This window comes from Epinephelus fuscoguttatus, linkage group LG15 (assembly GCF_011397635.1).
Source record: "Epinephelus fuscoguttatus linkage group LG15, E.fuscoguttatus.final_Chr_v1".
Taxonomy (NCBI): Eukaryota; Metazoa; Chordata; class Actinopteri; order Perciformes; family Serranidae; genus Epinephelus; species Epinephelus fuscoguttatus.
Window position 1 is genome coordinate 31,414,076 of NC_064766.1, and position 23,317 is coordinate 31,437,392.

The 23,317-nt window shown below is 40.8% G+C and overlaps 1 protein-coding gene across 5 annotated transcripts; it reads left to right on the forward strand.

Annotated features, from left to right (window-relative positions):
• Positions 1 to 2,133: 2,133 nt before the first annotated feature.
• LOC125902443 (complement C1q-like protein 2) lies at positions 2,134 to 21,144 on the forward strand. Of its 5 annotated transcripts, none has more exons than XM_049598777.1 (3): positions 2,134 to 2,436; positions 16,000 to 16,122; positions 18,529 to 18,824. In XM_049598777.1, exons 1-3 carry the CDS (start codon positions 2,268 to 2,270, stop codon positions 18,807 to 18,809), a joined length of 573 nt encoding a protein of 190 aa, XP_049454734.1. In that variant the 5' UTR covers positions 2,134 to 2,267; the 3' UTR covers positions 18,810 to 18,824. The 5 variants fall into 5 exon arrangements, with proteins under 5 accessions (XP_049454734.1, XP_049454731.1, XP_049454733.1 ...); XM_049598774.1 differs by lacking the exons at positions 16,000 to 16,122; positions 18,529 to 18,824 and adding exons at positions 8,048 to 8,170; positions 16,235 to 16,662 and having other exon boundaries at positions 2,212 to 2,436; XM_049598776.1 differs by lacking the exons at positions 16,000 to 16,122; positions 18,529 to 18,824 and adding exons at positions 8,048 to 8,170; positions 20,849 to 21,144 and having other exon boundaries at positions 2,213 to 2,436.
• Positions 21,145 to 23,317: the final 2,173 nt, after the last annotated feature.

The window sequence follows — 23,317 nt, forward strand, 5'->3', positions numbered from 1 at the left end:
AAAATAGGACACGCACATCCCCGAAGCCCACTGGGTTGGGTGCTGGATCACAAAGTATCAAAAGCATGAAAAAAGAAAAAGAATAAAGCGATCCGCACACCAAAAGAGCTCCCGGGAGCTCTTTTGGTGTGCGGATCGCTTTATTCTGTGTGGCCAGTAGGGGGAGCTGCTGACTTTGCCAAATATTTATTGAAAGATTTTTCAGCAAGTTTGCAAATCTGTTGTCTGTTTCCATGGCCTTAATCACTGTGGATTACCATCTAACTACAACAGAAAGTTCTCACATCTAGTTTTACATGTGTATCCGTAATGACAGAGTAGAACATGAAATAAAGTAGGTGTGTGAATGATCAATAATCAGTATTACTGGCAGTAATAGAGGGCCCCAAAATCAAATTTTGCTTAGGGCCCCATGGAGGCTTGGGCCAGCCCTGGGTAATAAATATAAGTTAAATATGTTCAATCCACCCACCCCACAGCACTCAGTGTCACCCACAAGCGTGTTGTTTATAAGTTTTACAGACCAAGAATAACCAAGACTAGATAGCAACTATGGCCTCGATAGTGCAAGGTGTCTCATTAAATGGTCCGAAGTGATCTCAATAAAAGCTCACTGTAGCGGCTAAGCCTAACACTTAAAGCCACTGAGGGGCTGCATAGACAGGCTAAAAACTTAATCGATGCGCTTGCTACTGTACGACTATAACTTGTGTCTAATGAAACGAACAGCGTCTGGCTACGCGTCTTCATTGGATGGTTTCTTTATTTCTCACCGTCTCCAGGATCTTCAATAACGTGCAAGAATCCATTAACTACAGATAAAGTCAATATTTATTTCACCAAACAAACAAGAAAACGTGACGGAGCACCTGTCAGAAAGTTCCTACTTATGTAGGAAGTTACACCCAACACAATGAGGACCCCTGCTGGCTCAATTTGGTGCTAACATACATTCACATAAAAATGGCCCAGACGCTCACTAAAAAGTCCCCACAGTTAAAAAGGCAATGCACAAAGTTAAAATGCCTGGTTAAATGAGTATGGAGGGTACTTAGCTGCAAGAGGGGTGCATCGCGACCACACCCCTGTATTATCCCACGTTGCTTCCCCTTCAATCCAGTCGACAATGAGGCTTATTCTCCCCGGTCGTGTTGTCCCGCTTCGCGCGTCACTTCTCAGGCCTGGCACCACGTCCCCGCTTAGCGTCCTGCTAGCTTCCTGGAGGTATTCGTACGGCGGTGGTGATCCCCTTTCCGCTGGTCTGCTCCGAGTCGCCACTCCCGCTGCGTGGTGTCTCTCTGCGTGGCGTCTCCCCTGCTGTCTGCTCTGCCACTGCTTAAACCATTTTGTCAGAGGCTGCTGCACACCTGGCGTCAATGCTGCTGATTGTTGCTGGAGGACGTGAGCAGTCCAGGGCCAGTTGGATAAAAACTACTAAAACCCACTAAAAAACAATTACACAACACAGCACTCACATACAGCCAATTCTAGTTGCAGTCCACTTAGTTTTTCTCTGGAAACATTTCCTTAAAGCAAATAATGAAATGATAACAGAAACTGGGATGGTACATGTATTTGAACAGGATGTTTTTGCGCTGTGCACAGGAGCTTTTTTAAGGGGAGTCTTCACATACGAAAAGAAAACTTACTACCAACACAATGAGCCAGGTGACTGTACTATTTGTCATAGAAGTGATGTAAATCAGCAGGAAATAGCTCAGTGCGCAAGGTCACATCACTCATCACACACATCACTCATTCACAGGCCTAAGCACTTCTGCTCCTCTACATTTCAAGGTGAAATATTGTTCTTCTAAATTCACTGTGATCATGGAAATATTATTGACTGGGCCTACCGTACAGGCTAAAGGGCCCAAGGTGTGAGTGGGACCCACCCTAAAAAATTAAGATTTGATATACAAAACATACAAAGAGCTAAAATATGATGTTTTGTTATAAAATACACAGCTTGAACAATTTCAATGCTGGACTTATGCTTCTGACATTTATTATTTGTACAGTGTGGCTCTACCACTTTTACCTCAGTGACGGACCAGAATACTTACTCCACCTCTGATTTGTTGTAAGAGATCAACAAAAAAAATATTAATACAGTTTCTAAGGAAGATCTCGTGGCACCTTGAGAAACAGGTTTTTTATCCTGCTAAATGCAAAGTCATGTCCGCCTCGACACTGTATATAAAGCAACTAGCTGGTCAAATAAAACATAACTGCTCATCACCCATTCAAGACAAGCAGAAGTGAAGATGAAGACTTCAGTGGCTACGCTGGCTTTATGCCTCCTCTACCTGCCTGTGGCCGAGGCTGTCCACGCTCATATCCTAGGCCATCCCTGTGACCACAGGATTCAAGACCTGGTGACCAGAGTGACAAAAGCTGAAAAACAACTTGAGCTTCTGAAACAAGAGAATGCAGGTAATAACACTAAGATATTTTTTCTCATTTCATTTTCGTGTCGTATCTTTTTCAGAAAGAGACCTGAGAACAAGAAACATTCTTAATCAGACAACCACACAACCAGCTTACAAAATCAACACCAAAAAAGCCAGATATATTCCATATAGGAAGCCAAACTTGATTTTTAATTTCTGAGTCAAAAGTCAAATATAAATCTTTGTTTTTATAAGATTTCATTTACTTTTTCAAGTATATACAACATACAAAACAACAAAAACAAAGACCTGCAATCTTATCAACAAATAAAACAAAACAAAACAAACCACAACACACATATCAGATAGACAAGCCCAACATCAGTATCTTTATGAATGATCAAGTTAAATCACTTAAATTCCATTCCTCTCTATCGAGTATCACCATCCTTTCCCAACTGAAATATCCACAACGGTACTGTCCTTTAAATTATTATGTCCTGTATTATTCATGTTTTTACAATTAAACCAAACATCGACAAAAGTAAACAATAATCAAATAAATATAAAGTGCTTACTGTTTTTATATACCCAAGGCTTGTATTATTTCTCCCCATATGATTTCAAATTGAGTTAATTTGTTATTTTCAATGGCTATTGTCTTTTCCATGTTCAAATAATAACACATCTCTTTTTTCCAGTGTAATAACATAGGAGGGTATGTGGATTTCCAATGTTTAAGTATCAATTTCTTCAATACAATTGATGAGAAAAGAATAATCCATCTCTGTGGGTACCTCACTGTATCCTGTAACATATCTTAAAATATACAGGCTGATGGATTGAAATTAAAGTTCACCCCCAATACTTCTGATAACCAATATTCCATATCAAACCAGACCTTATTACTTTTGCTACAGTCCCAAAAAGCATGAATCAACGTATCAATGTAAGTCTCATTTAAAACAGTTCCCCGATATACTACTATCATATTTATTAACTTTATCTCTTGTACAGTAGGTCCTGGACATTATTGCATGTATTGGATTAAACGCAATTTTCATTAGCCGTAATACCTGTTGTTAAATTCCAACATTCCCTCCATCTTATATTAATATCATTTCTTTTTAGATCTTGGTTCCATGAATGTATTCTAGTTTGCAAAGTGTCTACAGAATAGGATTTCTGCAGGATTCTATAAACTTTACCTGTAAATTTATTACCTGTTTCTGAATCAAATATAATTTCTTCCAGATTGCTCTCCAAATGCAGGTAAATCAAAAGTTTGAAACAGACTTCTAAGTTGCATATATCTAAAGAACTCTACAGTAGACGGATCAAATTTGTTTTGCATGTCTTTCCAGGAGCTAAATTTGTTACCAGTCATTAAATCACTAAGTTTCTATCCCTCTATCCTTCCATGTAGACCAGCTTAATGGTAAATTTAAATTTCTTACTATAAAATTGGCAGAACTAATGTTGGCATCCTTTGAAAATATATAAGTAAAAAGATTTTGAGGATAAACTTGTGCATTTTCAAAATGAATCCATTGTTCTGCTATTGTATTTTTGACTACATGTCGTAGATAAAATGCTTGAGTGGCAAGATGATATAATTCTAAATCTGGGAGATTAAAACCGCCTTCTGACTTTGGAAGATGTAAAACCTTCCTTTTAACTCTATGATTTTTGTTTGCCCATATGAAGTCTGTAATAATGGAATAAGCTTTTTTAAAGAATACTTTCGGTGGGGTAATTGGTACTGTCGAAAATAGAAATAGGAATTTTGGAAGCCACGTCACTTTAAATACATTGATTCTTCCCGTCAAGTTTATTGGAAGATTCATCCATTTACTCAGTTCAGATTTCATATTATTGAGTGATGAAATAAAATTTTCTTTATATATCCGTTGCTTGTCGTCACTTATTACACATCCTAAATATTTAATACTTGTGGTGCACTTAAATGATTGTTTTAAATCTTGCGATATGTTTTTATGCTTCCCTACCACTATTATTTCTGTTTTTCCCATATTAATTCTGTAACCTGAGACTGATGAATATTCAGAAATAATTTTAAGCAAAGGAGGTATAGACTTTTCAACGTTGGTTAAATACAACAAAAGATCATCTGCAAATAAGTTAATTTTATACTGTTGTTCTCCTATATTAACACCTGTAACTTATGGATTTTGGTCTATAGGTCTATAGTCTGAAGGGGACTCTCCAGACTTACCTGGTTTTAATATAACAGAGATTGTAGTTTGATACATAGATCTAGGAAGGACTGGATATTTTTGACATGTTTCTTGTCATTTGAATGAATAAGGGAGCCAATTTGCTCCAAAAAGTTGAGTAAAATTCAACATGAAATCCGTCCATTCCTGGTGCTTTCTTGAGTGCAAATGTTTTAATTGTTTGTATTATTTCAGCCTTGGATATTTTAATTGCCCTTTTTTATCTTGAGGGAGTTGTTTTAATTGTATTGTGTCTAAGAAAGAACTTGGATCTGATGAATGTTTTTTTCCTGATTTATATAGATTTACATAGAAGGATTTAAAAGTGTCATTAATGAGTTTGTTTTTCCTGATCAATGCATTTGAATCCTTATCTTTCAAAATTATAGTTGATTTGGCTTGTATCTGTTTTATTAAAGCTGCTAAGTGCTTACCCGGTTTAATTGCCATTAAATAAAAAGCTTTATTTGAATTAAATCTGTAGTTATTGGCCCGCTTTACCAGTAATAATTCATAATCTTGTTTGAGTTCAGACAATTTACCTTCAGACTCTTGTAAAGATTTTTTATGGGACTTTTCTAAAGCTGCACTCTCTCTCTCTTTTTCTTTGATTTGTAAATCTAATTCATTCTTTTTCTTTGCTGAGAAGGAAATAATCATTCCTCTAATATATGCTTTAAAAGCATCCCAAATTATTTCCGGGGTTGGTTTATCCTTTTGTTCTCCCTCCACATTTGTAGTAATGAAGTCATCTATTATGTCATTCACAAATCTATTCATTCTCCAAATTCGATCACTTTGTCTGTTTTCTGTTGGCACCACATAACGTGATACTGGAGAATGATATGAAATAACAATTTCATGAATTTTTGAGCCCAGTATATTATTGAGTGCAGATCTTGAAATGAAAATGTAGTCAGTTCTTGAATAACTTTTCTTGCTTTGCAAATAATACGTATAATCTTTTGTTGTTGGGAATAATAATCTCCATGCATCCTCTAAATTGTTTGATGAAATAAATTTTTTCAGCCTATTTTGAGGGTCTTTAAAACTTCCTTTTTTAAAACTATGCTGGTCGAGTTTATCGAATGTATGATTAAGATCCCCTCCTAGAATTATAGTCCCTGTCTGAGTGTTATCTAATATGTTCTGAATTTTATCTAGAAATATTAAATTTGCTCCTGGAGGTACATACAAAGCTATTAATGTAACCATATAAAGTACAAGTTCAAACAAGAAAACGGCCATCTTGGTCTTTATGTAATGATATCAATGAAAAAGGTATATTTTTATTGATCAAAAGACCTACTCCCCTACTGTTGCTGCAGTAGGTGGCATCGTAAGCCTCTCCCACCCAGTCTCTCTTTAAATATTCAATTTCACCCTTTTAAAATGTTTCCCTGTTTATGTTGTTGATTTTTGCAGAAATTGTTTTCATTTATTTATTGTTTTTATTTAATTTTCTCTATACTACATTTATTGTTAGTACCCCAATAAATCTATGCAGATTCCTCGTATGTGAAAACCTCCTTGGAAAGAAACCAGACTCTGACTCTGAACATGAGTCAGATTCAAGTGGCAGAAGTCCCAAAAACTGCAGTTCATCAAATGGCCACTTGAGCCTGGCTCCAAAACACATGAAATTTCCACAGACTCCCATGTTTAAAAAGCCCAGTTTTCTAATACCCGTTAACATTCTATTGGGGCTCAAAAGCTACACATATTTAAAGGCGGGAGCGCTGGAGTGACAGGCTGTCTGCGAGGTGTCACGCACTCTGTGAGTCAGATCTACCCCTTGCTCATCTGACAGCTGCACCCTCACATCCAACTTTGGTCACTGCTAGTTCCAGAAAAACCAAGATGGCGACAGTCAAAATGCCAAACTTGAGTCGTCAAAGTGGCAGTCTACAGGCCAACTGGTGATGTCAAGGTAGCTGGCATAGTAGTATGTAGTCAGATCTGGTTTGGGATAAAGCCAAAAGAATTTTGCATTTGCTTAAATGTGTGAGAGATCGTTATGTGTATAATGATTCCTCTCACACCTAATTTCCACAATCACCACCTCATGGGTCAGAGTTTCCCTAAATGTATGCACATTTCTTCATAAAGTCTTTCTTTATGAATCCCACTTTAGGCTTAGAAAGTGGTGTACGCACATTTCAAGCCCTTCCTTGTGTGTACACAATGGTTATAAATGAGGCCCCTGGTGATTTAAACCATTAGAGACATTGAATAAGGCACTTCACACACATTGTTTGTCCATTGAGTTTAAGGAGGTTCATTTATTGTGGTATGCATGCCATCTCTTTAGAGCTACAACTGAAGAAAAAATCTGAGGTGTTTTGGTAAGTAACTACTGGATCAAATAGGACTCTATACCCTCTTTCCTCTTTCTCAGTTGTACCTGCCTGCCCTCTTGTGGACAGACAAGGATATAGCAGCTATATCCAAGAAAACATTCAGTTTAAATCCTCATATTAAGCCTCAAGAGCCTGAAGTCTGATGAAGTTAGAATTGTAGATTACTATATATGTTTTTGTCCAGAAAAGAAACAGAAGCCTTTCAAAAACAATCATGAAGATGAAAGTGGATGCATGTATGCACACACACACACACACACACACACACACACACACACACACACACACACACTCATTCACAGACCCAAGTGTACGAGCATAATATAGGCTGAAAATGGAGATTAGATGTTGGGTGAATGTGTGGGAGCTGACAGCACCTCTGTGTGTCTGCCATGTCCTCCCACTCAATGTGAGAAGCAGAGCATTTAGTCTATTTCAGTCTGTGGATATGTGAGGTCTTTTCTTCACTGTTCCCTCCAAGACCATAGTGATTCATCTACACTTGTACACAGTCTGACTCCTGCAGGCAGCAAGGCAACGCTTCTAGAAAAATCTGACCCTCAAAGTGGAAGGCCACTGCCGTCAATCACGTGCAAATGCCTTCACTCACCCTCAAAGATCGGCATCTGTCACGTTTTACTGTGGCAAATATGTGTCTGTATCATGCTGTCTTATCTTTCTTGTGTCCTTCTACATCGTTATTGTTTTATATCTTGTTTTTCTGTTCTTATCTTAGAGCTACCATGATAGATAGATAAGATAAGATCTTTATTGTCTTCCTTAGAAGAAATTTGTTTTGGACCTTGAGGTGCCACCATTAAAGTAATAAAAGAATAAATGTTCAGAAAACAATATTAAAAAAAAAACTTCCTCTTACCCAAAGTGATAAGTGGTTAGATAGGAAAAATGTTTGTTCTGGTCCATCAGAGACGAAGAAAACAGCCTTTTATTTTGTATATTTTAAAGGGTATCTCCTGGATATAAAGCACAGTGGGGAGAGCTGACCAACACAAACACAATATTATAATAACTCCTCATTTTCATGTGATCTCTCAAGGTAAGCGGGTGGCATTTGGAGCAACTCTCGGCATTGTTGGACATCGTGGACCTTTTAATGCTGCGATCACACTGACCTACAAGAATGTGTACGCAAACACAGGCGCATACAACCCTGCAACAGGTAAACTTACTACTATATATATTAATAAAGTCTTTTCAGGGACCCTTTTAAGTTTGTTAAAGGATTGTTCAGCCAGGAAAAGGGAGGGCAGCTTAAAGCAGAAAGGTTAGAGGTTGAAGAATATTTGAGAAACACATATTCAGATTTGGAGAAGAATAGGATAGTAGGTTTCCCACCTGATATCCCTCCATTAGGAGGGATAGAGCATGAGATGGATGTCAGGCCACCTAGGTGGAAGGAAGTTCAGGAGGTGGTCAGGCGTGCAAAGGCTTCTTCGGCCCCAGGGCCTAATGGAGTCCCCTACCGGGTTTATAAAAATGCGCCTGATATCCTTAAATTTTTGTGGAAACAGCTAAGAATAGTTTGGGAAAAACAAATTATACGAAGAGCATGGCGTAGGGCAGGGGGTGTCCTCATTCCTAAGGAGAAGGAGTCTGTGGACCGTAGCCAATTCCGGATGATTTCTCTCTTGAATGTGGAGGGGAAGATTTTCTTTAGTGTAGTAGCGCAGAGACTAGCTAGTTACTTAGAAAGGAATAGCTTAATAGATACCATGGTGCAGAAGGCAGGAATACCAGGTTTTTCAGGGTGTTTAGAGCATACTAGCATGATCTGGCACCAGATTCAGGCAGCGAAGAGTATTTTTAGATCTTGCAAATGTGTTTGGTTCAGTTCCGCACAGCCTCATTTGGAGTGCGTTTGACTACTTCAGAGTGCCACAGGTAGTTGTTAACTTAGTGAAAGCATATTTTCAGGATATTAGGTTGTGTCTAAGTACAGCAGGTTTCACAACAGGTTGGCAGAGGCTAGAAATAGGCATCATGGCAGGGTGTACAATTTCTCCGTTAGCATTTACTATGGCAATGGAAGTAATCATCAGGGCTTCTAAGTGGGTGGTAGGTGGAGAGACGGCAGAATGGGTTGCATCTTCCACCAGTTAGGGCTTACACGGATGACATGACACTGGTGACCACAACAATGCCATGTACAAAGAGGCTACTAGAGAAGGTAAATAAGAACCTCAAGTGGGCCAGCATGAAAATCAAGCCTAGTAAATCTAGAAGCATCTCGATATGTAGAGGGAAATTAAGTGATAGGAAGTTTGTCATAGATGATGAGGACATCCCAACAATTAGGGAAAAGTCAGTAAAGAGCTTAGGTAGGTTGTACAATGTAGAGTTGAATGATAAGGAACAGGTGGTGAAATTTAGAAAAGATGTGGCTGAAGGATTGGATAGAATAGATAAATCAGAACTTCCAGGAAAGTTGAAGTTGTGGTGTTTGCAATTTGGGCTATATCCTAGGTTAATGTGGCCATTGTCAATTTATGAAATCCCAATATCTGTTGTGGAGAGAATTGAAAGGTTGGTTAGCTCCTACATTAGGAAGTGGTTGGGCGCTCCTAGGTGCCTAAGTAGTGTTGCATTGTATGGAAAAGGGATACTTCAGCTGCCAGTATCTAGTTTAACAGAGGAATTTAAATGTACCAAGGTAAGGACAGAGCTCTTGTTATCTGGGAGTAAGGATGTGGAGAGTTAGGAGTGTGGTTCCAAATCCAACCAAGGGGAGGAAGTGGAACCCAAGATCGGCAGTTCAGGAGGCAGAGGCAGCTCTTAGACATGCAGAGATTGTAGGTAATGTTCAGTTTGGCCGGGGAGGCCTGGGGCTTGGCTCAGGTAAACCGGTATGGAATACAGCAGGCCTCAAAGATAAAAGAAAGCTGGTTGTAGAACAGATACGCAGACAGGAAGAGATAGTAAGGGGTGCAAAGGTAGTGGCCCAGGCTAAACAGGGACAGTGGTTGAATTGGGAAAGTGTAGAGAAGAGGAAGCTTAGTTGGAGGGACCTGTGGAGTATGGAGGAGAATCGTGTTAGATTCCTGATAGGGGCTACATACGATGTGTTACCAACCCCCCAGAACCTAAAACTGTGGGTAAATGAGGACCCATCATGCCCATTGTGTTCACGTACTGCAACTTTAAAGCATATTTTGTCAGGCTGCAAAGTTAGCTTGTCACAAGGCCGATATACATGGCGACATAATCAGGTGTTGAAATGTTTAGCTGCAGGCATCGAAGGGAAACAAAGACAGGTGAATTCAGAAGGTGATAAGGATAGGAGCTTAGTAATTCAGTTTGTCCGTGAGGGAGAGAAATACAGAAGGGATAAGTTAGTGAGGAGGCAAGGGTGTGGCCGCCTAGAAGGTGCTTGTGATTGGGAAATGCAAGTAGATTTAGGGGGAAAGCTTGTTGTTCCTCAGGAAATAGTCTGTACCAGGCAGAGGCCTGACTTAGTGTTGTGGTCAGTGAGTCAACAGATAGTTTATTTCATTGAGCTGACAGTTCCTTGGGAAGACTCAGTGGAAGAAGCATATGAAAGAAAAAAGCTTAGATATGCAGACTTAGGAGCAGAAGCTGAGCAGCGAGGATGGAAGACTAGGATTTGTCCAGTGGAAGTGGGGTGTAGGGGATTCATAGCAAGATCAGCTGTCTCACTCCTGGGGGAACTCGGAGTGCGGGGACAGAGTTTGAGGAAGACAGTGAGGGAAATGTCAGATGAAGCAATTAAATGCAGCCAGTTTATCTATTACAGAAGAAATAATGTCAGCTGGGGGCCAGCAGGGGGAACTACTAAGCAGGGCACATAACTCCTTGAGATCAGGTGGAGAGATCCACTTCCTGTCAGGAGAAATCCAGGAAGAGGAAGTATTTAAGTGTGGGAGTGGCCTATTGGAATCCATTTTGTTTGAGGCCATGCGGCAAGGTGAGTGTGCTTGCTGATCCTGTAAGTCCAGTTAGCTCCTTTAACTTTAGCTTATATTGTAGTTATGCTATGTAGCGTGTGAAATAGAGTATGGTGAATGTGACAGGAAAGCTAGTATCAGCATTGCTTCTGCCTGGAGCTCGCATGTACGGAGCCTGGGTTTGGTTGAAGATGGCAGTGCTGTTTGGGCTGAGAAAGCCATGTGTAAGTAAGGAGGAAATCCAGGAAGAGGAAGGTTATTTAAGTGTGGGAGTGGCCTATCTGAATCCATTTTGTTTGAGACCATGCTGCAAGGTGAGTGTGTTTGCTGATCCTGTGAGTTCATTTATCTCCTTTAACTTTAGCTTACATTGTAGTTATGCTATGTAGCGTGTGAAATAGAGTATGGTGAATGTGCTAGTAAAGGTAGCATCAGCATTGCTTCTGCCTGGAGCTCGCATAAACGGAGCCTGGGTTTGGTTGAAGGTGGCAGTGCTGTTTGGGCTGAGATCACTGTCTAGCCTCCTGGAGGTATCATTGTTGTGAGGGCTCGTCTTGGGGAGGTAGACTGTACAGCCTAACCCGGCGGGGGAGTGTGATAGCCTAACAAGGCTTCCTTCCCTGGGTCTACCTCCTCTGTGGTAGTATAGGTAAGGTAAAGGAGGTTGTTCGGTTAGTGTGGGGAGCAGTGAGACCTGGCATTAGGGGAGTGTCTCTGGGATGCCAGAGATCACTGTCTAGCCTCCTGCAGGTGTCGTGGGACCAACTAGACGACACACCGGTGAAAGGAGGTTCCCACCCGATGACCCCAAAGACATGTTAGTTATCACTGCTCACTGGTCTGTATAGTTAAGCCTTGCCATAATAGCTTGTCGTAGGGCTTAGGAGGTTATTCACTGAGTGCTGATCCCTTTTTATTTATTTATTTATTTATTTTTTTAGAGCACAAACTTCTTGTGTTTATTTGAATTGAATGACTCTCAATAAAATGGTGATGTTACTCTCTTTGTTGATCATCCTCAGGTATTTTCACTGCTCCAGTCAGAGGAATCTATTACTTCAGCTTCTCTGGACATCACCTATCCACTAGAACAATGGCGCTGCAACTGATGAAGAATGGAGTACACATGGTGTCTGTGTGGAACCATGCAGCTGGAAACCGCTACGAGACAGCAACCAATGGCATGACTCTACAGCTTGAAGTGGGAGACCAGGTGTACATGAGACTCCTGGGAAACACCTGGATTTTTGACAATGATGCGAAGCTCAGCACCTTCACTGGTCATTTGTTGTTCTCTCTGTGAGATCAGTAAAGTTCAAAGTAGGAGGAGAGTTGAGGAGAGGTCAGCCACATGACTCATATATTATTGTTGCAGGTGGTGGTAATGATAAAAATACAAATCAAATAATCAATAGCATGGGATGAACAGCTACTCAAAATATTCGTGTGTGTTTAAAGCTTCATTGATCAGCTTTAAGCCTCTAATAGGCAGCAGCCACTCTGTCATCTTCTCTGTTAGCAACTTTAAAAAATGTGACAATGAAAATATAATGCATGTTAAGAGGAATCCCTGTCATAATTGTGTCCATTGAAAACTGTATATCCATTGATATGAATCATTAAATCATTAAAATCATTCATGCAAACAGTCATGTCCTCTTCATTATCATTTTGATATGAGCTACAATCATGACATACCGTAAGTGTTACTCAAATGCAAAACCAGAGTTTGTATTTTCACTTGTTTATTCCGAAATAATTAAGCTGAGATTTTGAGAAGAACACTTATTTGCCTTCTAAGATGGGACCACAAACACACATACCAACAAAATAACCTAATTGGCTGAGCCCTCATTTGTCACCTGAGGTAGCAGCACAAACCAAAATGCGCCAAATCAACACACAGTCTTCATCTTGCAAACATGGTGAGTTTGATCCTGAACAAGCCCCCTCTTGTTACAGCCTGAATCAAAGGCTGTGACACAAAGGGAGACCAGACGACTACAGAAAAAGGTAATAGAATTTTTTACTCTACAAAAGCAGAAATGAATAAAACAACACCAAAGTAACCAAAGGCTGTCGTAAGGCTGTCTGGAGAGAGGTGATCTCCCCCAGAGAGAAGGAGGGCCTGATGTAAGAGAACACACTGGGCCCAGGTGTGGCTCATTCAGATGATGACCCTTCTTTCAGCTCCAGAACAGCACACAGGAAAAGGGACACTTAGGCCTTGTTTGGACTGCCAACCCAAATGTTTGGTTTTTTTTGGCACATCCAGATTGTATCCAGATTTATGTCAGGAAAGAGGTGGTTTGAAACAATTTCTACAGATGTGTTGCAGTCCAGATGCTCTGGCCGCTCAAATGGGATTTCAGAGTGTCACTTTGAACAACAACATCAAAGAAGAGCGGGAAGAGCTGAACAGATCCGCGCTGCTACTAGCAGAGCAATAAAGAGGACAACATGAGGAACAACAGTCTGAGGATACACGCCAAAAAAAGAAAAAAAAAAAGACTGTAGTGCAAAATGACGGACCTTCGTCTCACCATCACCAACATCACCATCATCACCAACACCTACATTACTATGCAGTTACTGATGCCTATGTTGTAACCATAGCAGCCCATGCAGAAAGGTTTTTCATGTATGAACACACATATCAGATCTCATACTTGCAAATAACAGAGTGGACAGTCTAGCTTCAAGATCTGATTCAAGAAAAACAAATCTGATTTGCCTGCAGTTTGAACATAGCCTTCGTGCACGGGGGGAGGATGGTCATACTCCAAAGGTAATAGCTGGATCAATATTTTGTACTAATTGTACTGACATACTTAGTATTTTCATGGGAACTGCTGACAATAAGGACATACAGAGATATTCAGCCTGCCTTGTCTTTTAAGTGAAGAAAAACATTGAAAACTGTAGATACAAATCAAAGGGTTGTGGCTAAGGCAGTCGCCAAAGCAAAAACCCAGGTGTGGGAGGAGTTCAGGGAGGCTGTGAAAAGGATTCTCGATTGGCCTTAAAGAAGTTCTGCAAACCATGAGATGACTCAGGAAAGGAAAGCAGGGGTTGTCTGTGTGTTCAACAGGGAAGGTGAATTGCTCACCTGGACTAGGGATATTGTCGAGAGGTGGAAAGAGCATTTTGAGGAACTCCTGAACCCAAGCAACACGTCCTCTGCGGAGGAGGTAGAGTCTGAAGACTCGGAGGAAGCGTCACCTGTTTCCCTGGCAGAGGTTGCTGAGGTAGTCAAAAAGATCCTCAGAGGCAGGGTGCCAGGTGTGAATGAGATTTGTCTTGAGATGCGGAGGGCTCTGGACATTGCTAGGCTGTCTTGACTGACACACCTTTTCAGTGTTGTGTAGAAGTCAGGTACAGTGCCAATGCAGACTGGGCTGGTGGTTCCCATTTTAAAAAAGGGAACCAAAGGGTGTGCTCCAGTTATCGGGCTGTCATACTGCTCAGCCCCCCTGGGACAGTTCATGCCAGGGTGCTAGAGAGGAGACTCTGACTGATTGTCAAACCTCAGATTCAGGAGGAGCAATGCTGATTCTGTCCTGGCCATGGAACAATGAAACAGCTCTTTATTCTGTTTTGAAGGGCTGCCGGACGGGTCATGGGAGTTTTGTGGACTTGGAGAAGGCTTACGACCACATCCCCCAGGGAGTCCTGTGGGAGATACTGCAGGAACCTGAAGTATTAGGGTCATTGCTATGAGATATCTGGTCTTTGTATGACCAAAGTGAGAGCTGTGTCTGCATACTCAGAACAAAGTCTCAGCACAAAACAGTTTCAGTGGGCGTCGGCCTCCACCAGGGTTGTCCTTTGTCATGATTCTGTCTGCGATTTTGACGGACAGGATCTCAAAGTGCAGCCATGGGGATGAGAGTGTGTGGAGACCTCAGCATTGCATCTCTGCTGTTTGCAGATGATATGGTTCTGTTGGCTTCATCAGACCATGACCTTCAGCACCCAGTGGGGGGGTTTGCAGCCGAGTGCGAAATGGTTGGGATGAGAGTCAATACCTCCAAGTCTAAGGCCACAGTTCTCTGCTGGAAAACAAAATTAGTTTCCCCCGTAGGGTTGTTGGGCTCAGCCTCAGAGATAGGTCATGGAGCTCAGATATCCTGAGGGTACTCAGAGTAGAGCTGCTAATCTTTGGTATCAAAAGGAACCACTTGAGGTGGTTTGGGCATTTGATAAGGATGCCTCCTGGATGCCTCCTGTTAGAGGTTTTCTGGGCACGTCTCACAGGCAGGAGGCCCTGAGGTAGACCTGGAACACACTGGAGGGATTATATTTGTCATCTGGCCTGGAACCCATTGGGATCCCCCAGGAGGAGCTAGAAGACATTGCTGGGAAGAGGGACATCTAGAATACCTTGCTCAGCTTGCTGCATCCACAACCTGGCTTTGGATAAGTGGATGAAAATGGATGAAATCTATGGTTTTGTTGACCAAGGGTGATAAAACAATAACCAACAACACCTTTGGCCTGCTACTTACTTATCATTGATAAGAGTTTGTTTTTTTGTCCTGAAGCAGAAGAAAACACCCTTTGCCTTTCTGATAAATTCACGGGTATTTCCTTCTTCGTATGGTATATAAAGCATCGTGAGGAGCTAATCAAGACAGACAGAAGTGAAAGATGAAGACCTCCGTGGCTGTGTTGACTTTATCCCTCCTCTACCTTAGCATGGCTGAGGTGCAGCAACGGGATCACCGAGCAGAAGAGGGCAATAGCACAGAGATTCCCACTATCAAGCCAGCTTGTCTGTGTGCTGGTGACGTAACAGGGGTCCAGAAAAACTCTTGCCAACTTGTTGTCATGTTAAGAGAGCTGGAGGCCAAACTGAAAAACACTGAGAAACACTTAGAGGATCTGAGGGGAGAGCTCCAAGGTAAGAACATACAGTAACTAAACTATAGGTTTTAAGTATGTCTTGGGGTATGTATCATTTCCCATGTTTTCAGTGTGGTTCAGGTTTAGTTGACTTTAAATGCAAATGGGAAAAGTATGCTTTAAAAAAACAGACAAAAACAAAACTTTATAATAACTCTTTGATTCCATGTAGCCTCTCAAGGTAAGCGGGTGGCATTTGGAGCATCTATCAGCAGTGTTGGAAATGTTGGACCTTTTAATGTTGAGATCACACTGACCTACAAGAATGTGTTCGCAAACACAGGCTCATACAACCCTGCAACAGGTAAAGTTACCACAATGATGTGTATTCATACATGAATGGATTAATTTGGTAAATAAATACTGTCTGGATACTACTCAAATCAAATGGAACTCTCTTTGTTGACCATCCTCAGGTATTTTCACTGCTCCAGTCAGAGGAATCTATTACTTCAGCTTCTCTGGACATAATGTATCATCTAGACCAATGGGGTTACGCCTGATGAAAAATGGAGTGCAAATGGTTACTGTGTACAACCATGTGGCTGGAAACCGCTATGAGACAGCAACCAATGGCATGACTCTACAGCTTGAAGTGGGAGACCAGGTGTACATGAGACTCCGGGCAAACACCTGGATTTTTGACAATGGTAATAACCACAGCACCTTCATTGGTCATTTGTTGTTCCCTCTGTGAGATCGATAAAGTTCAAAGTAGGCCTTAAGGAGAGGTCAGCCACATGACTCAGACCATGGCTGTGTTAATACAGGTGGTGGTAATGTTACAATATGAAATGGAGAGACAAATCAAATAATCAATAACATGGGATGAACAATATTCAGGGCGACAATTACTAATTTTTTGTGTGTGTTTAAAGCTTCATTGATCAGTTTTAGGCCTCTAATAGGCAGCAGCCACTCTGTCATCTTCTCTGTTAGCTGTTTGCTGCCAGGCAGATAGTGTGGAGTGGGTTTATCTTTATTGCTGGAAGTGTTAATGATCGTAGCTCAGAAAACTTTAAATAATGTAACAATGACAAAATAATGTATCTGTGTTTACTGAAAACTGTATATTCATTGATATGTTTGCCTTTGTAATGTGTTTTATTAATAAAGCTACTCTGACTCCAGCCTGACAAACACTGTCATCATTACAAAAATGCAAACAGGCATTTCCTTTTCATTCTCATTTGATATGAGCTGAAATCATGGCATGCTGTAAGTGCAATGCAAATGCAAAACCAACCATTTTCACTTATTTATTCCTAAATAATTAGTTTGACATTTTGAGAAATGCACTTATTTGTTTCCTTACTTGGGTGACAAGATTGTGTGTTGAGTACAGATCTAGAGCTAGAAGTGATTAGCTTAGCTTAAAGACTGGGAAAAGGGGAAACAGTTGGCCACTTAGCCCAAAGTCCAAAGGTAACACAAGTACAAGAAGTAGTTACAGCACTTGACTCCTTGTAAATCTAAACCTTGTCATTTTTACATTTCTGTTTGAGAACTAATTAACCACAGGAGATACAACCTGTTCATCTTTGAGTTTTATAGTTGCTAGTAGGCTAATCAGTGAGAGTGACTCAAAGTAAACAACAGTGCCTGTGTTAATTGTATTGAAGTCACTCAGTGTAACAGTGTGGCTCATTGATGGTTTTCAAATAGTGTTTGGACAACGATGGATGTCTGTTGCACAGAGGAATAAAAGACAATAGTTGTCAGTAGATTCAGTTCATTGCTGATGTCAGTCTCCTCATGGGGATTGCTCACAATAACAAAAATATAAAGTTTTGCAGCTTACCTTATCTTTTAAGTGAACAAAAGAAGACTGTTAATACATATCTATGAGCTTGTTGACCAAGGGTGATAAAACAATAATCAAAACATGCCAGATACTTACCAATCATATTCTTGATAAGACTCCTTTTGTTCTGGTCCATCACAACAGAAAAAAACAGCCTTTGTTTTCTGCTGAATTCACGGGTATTTCCTTCTTCGTATGGTATATAAAGCATCGTGAGGAGCTGATCAAGACAGACAGAAGTGAAAGATGAAGACCTCCGTGGCTGTGTTGACTTTATCCCTCCTCTACCTTAGCATGGCTGAGGTGCAGCAGCGGGATCACCGAGCAGAAGAGGGCAATAGCACAGAGATTCCCACTATCAAGCCAGCTTGTCTGTGTGCTGGTGACGTAACAGGGAGCCAGTCAAACTATTGCCAACTTGTTGTCATGTTAAGAGAGCTGGAGGCCAAACTGAAAAACACTGAGAAACACTTAGAGGATCTGAGGGGAGAGGTCCAAGGTGAGAACATACAGTAACTAAACTATAGGTTTTAAGAATGTCTTTATGTCATTATGTTTTCAGTGTGGTTCAGGTTTAGTTGTCTTTAAATGCAAATGGGAAAAGTATGCTTTCAAAAAACAGACAAAAAAAACCTTTATAATAACTCTTTGATTTCATGTAGCCTCTCAAGGTAAGCGGGTAGCGTTTGGAGCATCTATCGGCAATGTTGGAAATGTTGGACCTTTTAATGTTGCGATCACACTGACCTACAAGAATGTGTTCGCAAACACAGGCTCATACAACCCTGCAACAGGTAAAGTTACCACAGTGATGTGTATTCATACATGAATGGATTAATTTGGTAAATAAATACTGTCTGGATACTACTCAAATCAAATGGAACTCTCTTTGTTGACCATCCTCAGGTATTTTCACTGCTCCAGTCAGAGGAATCTATTACTTCAGCTTCTCTGGACATAATATATCCACTAGAACAATGGGGCTGCAACTGATGAAGAATGGAGTACACATGGTGTCTGTGTGGAACCATGCAGCTGGAAACCGCTATGAGACAGCAACCAATGGCATGACTCTACAGCTTGAAGTGGGAGACCAGGTGTACATGAGACTCTGGGGAAACACCTGGATTTTTGACAATGGTAATAACCACAGCACCTTCACTGGTCATTTGTTGTTCCCTCTGTGAGAGCAATAAAGTTCAAAGTAGGCCTTAAGGAGAGGTCAGCCACATGACTCAGACCATGGCTGTGTTAATACAGGTGGTGGTAATGTTACAATATGAAATGGAGAGTCAAATCAAATAATCAATAACATGGGATGAACAATATTCAGGGCGACAATTACTCATTTTTTTGTGTGTGTTTAAAGCTTCATTGATCAGTTTTAGGCCTCTAATAGGCAGCAGCCACTCTGTCATCTTCTCTGTTAGCTGTTTGCTGCCAGGCAGATAGTGTGGAGTGGGTTTATCTTTATTGCTGGAAGTGTTAATGATCGTAGCTCAGAAAACTTTAAATAATGTAACAATGACAAAATAATGTATGTTAAGAGGAATCCCTGTCATATCTGTGTTTACTGAAAACTGTATATTCATTGATATGTTTGCCTTTGTAATGTGTTTTATTAATAAAGCTACTCTGACTCCAGCCTGACAAACACTGTCATCATTACAAAAATGCAAACAGGCATTTCCTTTTCATTTTCATTTGATATGAGCTGAAATCATGGCATGCTGTAAGTGCAATGCAAATGCAAAACCAACCATTTTCACTTATTTATTCCTAAATAATTAGTTTGACATTTTGAGAAATGCACTTATTTGTTTCCTTACTTGGGTGACAAGATTGTGTGTTGAGTACAGATCTAGAGCTAGAAGTGATTAGCTTAGCTTAAAGACTGGGAAAAGGGGAAACAGTTGGCGCCACTTAGCCCAAAGTCCAAAGGTAACACAAGTACAAGAAGTAGTTACAGCACTTGACTCCTTGTAAATCTAAACCTTGTCATTTTTACATTTCTGTTTGAGAACTAATTAACCACAGGAGATACAACCTGTTCATCTTTGAGCTTTATAGTTGCTAGTAGGCTAATCAGTGAGAGTGACTCAAAGTAAACAACAGTGCCTGTGTTAATTGTATTGAAGTCACTCAGTGTAACAGTGTAGCTCATTGATGGTTTTCAAATAGTGTTTGGACAACGATGGATGTCTGTTGCACAGAGGAATAAAAGACAATAGTTGTCAATAGATTCAGTTCATTGCTGATGTCAGTCTCCTCATGGGGATTGCTCACAATAACAAAAATATAAAGTTTTGCAGCTTACCTTATCTTTTAAGTGAACAAAAGAAGACTGTTAATACATATCTATGAGCTTGTTGACCAAGGGTGATAAAACAATAATCAAAACATGCCAGATACTTACCAATCATATTCTTGATAAGACTCCTTTTGTTCTGGTCCATCACAACAGAAAAAAACAGCCTTTGTTTTCTGCTGAATTCAAGGTTATTTCCTTCTTCGTATGGTATATAAAGCATCGTGAGGAGCTGATCAAGACAGACAGAAGTGAAAGATGAAGACCTCCGTGGCTGTGTTGACTTTATCCCTCCTCTACCTTAGCATGGCTGAGGTGCAGCAGCGGGATCACCGAGCAGAAGAGGGCAATAGCACAGGAAATCCTACTATCAAGCCAGCTTGTCTGTGTGCTGGTGACGTAACAGGGAGCCTGTCAAACTATTGCCAACTTGTTGTCATGTTAAGAGAGCTGGAGGCCAAACTGAAAAACACTGAGAAACACTTAGAGGATCTGAGGGGAGAGGTCCAAGGTGAGAACATACAGTAACTAAACTATAGGTTTTAAGAATGTCTTTATGTCATTATGTTTTCAGTGTGGTTCAGGTTTAGTTGTCTTTAAATGCAAATGGGAAAAGTATGCTTTAAAAAAACAGACAAAAAAAAACTTTATAATAACTCTTTGATTTCATGTAGCCTCTCAAGGTAAGCGGGTGGCATTTGGAGCATCTATCGGCAATGTTGGAAATGTTGGACCTTTTAATGTTGAAATCACACTGACCTACAAGAATGTGTTCGCAAACACAGGCTCATACAACCCTGCAACAGGTAAAGTTACCACAGTGATGTGTATTCATACATGAATGGATTAATTTGGTAAATAAATACTGTCTGGATACTACTCAAATCAGATGTAACTCTCTTTGTTGACCATCCTCAGGTATTTTCACTGCTCCAGTCAGAGGAATCTATTACTTCAGCTTCTCTGGACAAAATATATCATCTAGAACAATGGGGCTGCAACTGATGAAGAATGGAGTACACATGGTGTCTGTGTACAACCATGTGGCTGGAAACCGCTATGAGACAGCAACCAATGGCATGACTCTACAGCTTGAAGTGGGAGACCAGGTGTACATGAGACTCCGGGCAAACACCTGGATTTTTGACAATGGTAATAACCACAGCACCTTCATTGGTTATTTGTTGTTCCCTCTGTGAAAGATATGAAGTTCAAAGTAGGCCTTAAGGAGAGGTCAGCCACATGACTCAGACCATGGCTGTGTTAATACAGGTGGTGGTAATGTTACAATATGAAATGGAGAGACAAATCAAATAATCAATAACATGGGATGAACAATATTCAGGGCGACAATTACAAATTTTTTGTGTGTGTTTAAAGCTTCATTGATCAGTTTTAGGCCTCTAATAGGCAGCAGCCACTCTGTCATCTTCTCTGTTAGCTGTTTGCTGCCAGGCAGATAGTGCGGAGTGGGTTTATCTTTATTGCTGGAAGTGTTAATGATCGTAGCTCAGAAAACTTTAAATAATGTAACAATGACAAAATAATGCATGTTAAGAGGAATCCCTGTCATATCTGTGTTTACTGAAAACTGTATATTCATTGATATGTTTGCCTTTGTAATGTGTTTTATTAATAAAGCTACTCTGACTCCAGCCTGACAAAATGCTTTCATTAAAAACATGAAAACTGCAATTTTATTTTCATTTCATATGAGCTAAAGTCATGACACAATTGTGATTCAACAGCAAAAACCACAGTTTGCATTTTAACTGATTAACTCTTGAGCTTTGACAAAAAAAGGGGGGAAAAGTTAGTTTGGCACAATGTCTGAAATAATGTGAAATAATATGGTTAGAATTCAGTTCAATTCAATTTTATTTATAAAGCCCAATATTAAATATTAATATAAACCAAAAAATTAACTCATTGTTTTAAGGGTGGGGGTGTTACAGCTGTATGTGTTCTGTGCTGCTGTCCCCTTTTCCCCATTGTACATCTGCCCAGGTGTACTGCATTACTTAATGACCTCCTGGTATGGAGGAGGTGATTAGGAGCTCCTGTGCCAGCAGCAGAGGAGAGAGGCCTCTGGTCCTGCTGCTGTTAATAAATCCCATGGATCTAAGTCTTTTAAGGTGTCTTACATGGTTATTTTTGGTCAGTGGTGGCGTTCTGTTCGTCCCATAGGGCCACCAAAGAGTGGGGCGTAACAAAGCTCATATTCTTTTTTAGTGGGACTGACTCAAAGTCACCCAGTGCGACAGTGTGTTGTATAGTACCAAGAGAACTGGACCCAAAAGCTTGACTGACACATGAGGAATGAAGGACAGGCACAGACTATGCCCAAGAGGAATAAATGACATCAGGCTTTGGCTGCAGAGACATTAGATATGAGTTGGATTAATTAATTTTTGATGTACATCAATCAGCCAAAACATTAAAACCACCTACAGGTGAAGTGAATAATAATAATAATTTTATTACAATGCAATGTTCTGCTGGGAAAACTTAGATCCTGGCATTTATGTGGTTGTCATCTGACGCACTCCACCCACCCAAACACTGTGTCAGACCAAGTGCACCCATCATGGCAGCAGCACTCCTCAATGGCAGTGGTTCCCCAGCAGGACAATGCGTTGTGCCACACCACAAAAACTGCTCAGGAATGACCCGAGGAACGTGACAAGACTCAAGACTTTGACCTTGGGTTCATCCCAATATCCCTCCTCGAGTCCTCTAGCCTCGATCACTTGACCCAGAAATCAGTTGAGACTCGCCATCTTAGGACATCTCAATTTGTCAAATTCACTCTGAGGAGTCAAGGAGTCAATAGCCCCTTTTACACTGCCAGATTTTTTGCGAATGTTGGGCCGTTTTACCGGCAAGTTGCAAGCGTTTAGACACACAGACCCGGATTGGCGAGTTGATCTGAGGTGCCCAATTTTCTACCTCATAGGGTAGACATATTGACAGAACCTTTTTGGTTTAAAAAGAACAATGGCGGCCTTCCGCCACTGGAGGAGGTGTTGATGACTTGTGGGAGGAGCTGTTGATGACGCCGCACGTGCAACCCACTGGCGGTGGATAAACATGATAGCAGGAATGAGCAGCTAGTACTGATAGCAAGAGGGAAACACAAACCTGACACTGTAAAGATGAGCAACTAGGAATTGCGCACCCTCTTTGCCCTCACAAATGAAGAGGCCGTTAACCATCAGATGACGGGAATGGTGAAGGACGGGCCAACTTATGAGAGAATCGCTGAAGGACTGACCAGCCACGGCTTACCCTGGAGCAAGGTGCAAGTCATTAGTCATATGTCACAGTTTACGTCACACACTGAACTGCACGTTTTGCAGTCCCCCCCCAATTTCCTGAAAAAGGCAC

Coding starts and splice junctions, on each gene's coding strand:
- LOC125902443 (XM_049598777.1), top strand. CDS start 2,268: ATGAAGACTTCAGTGGCTACGCTGGCTTTATGCCTCCTCTACCTGCCT. Junction 2,437..15,999: donor TCTGAAACAAGAGAATGCAG/GTAATAACACTA, acceptor TAGCCTCTCAAG/GTAAGCGGGTGGCATTTGGA. Junction 16,123..18,528: donor CTCATACAACCCTGCAACAG/GTAAAGTTACCA, acceptor GACCATCCTCAG/GTATTTTCACTGCTCCAGTC.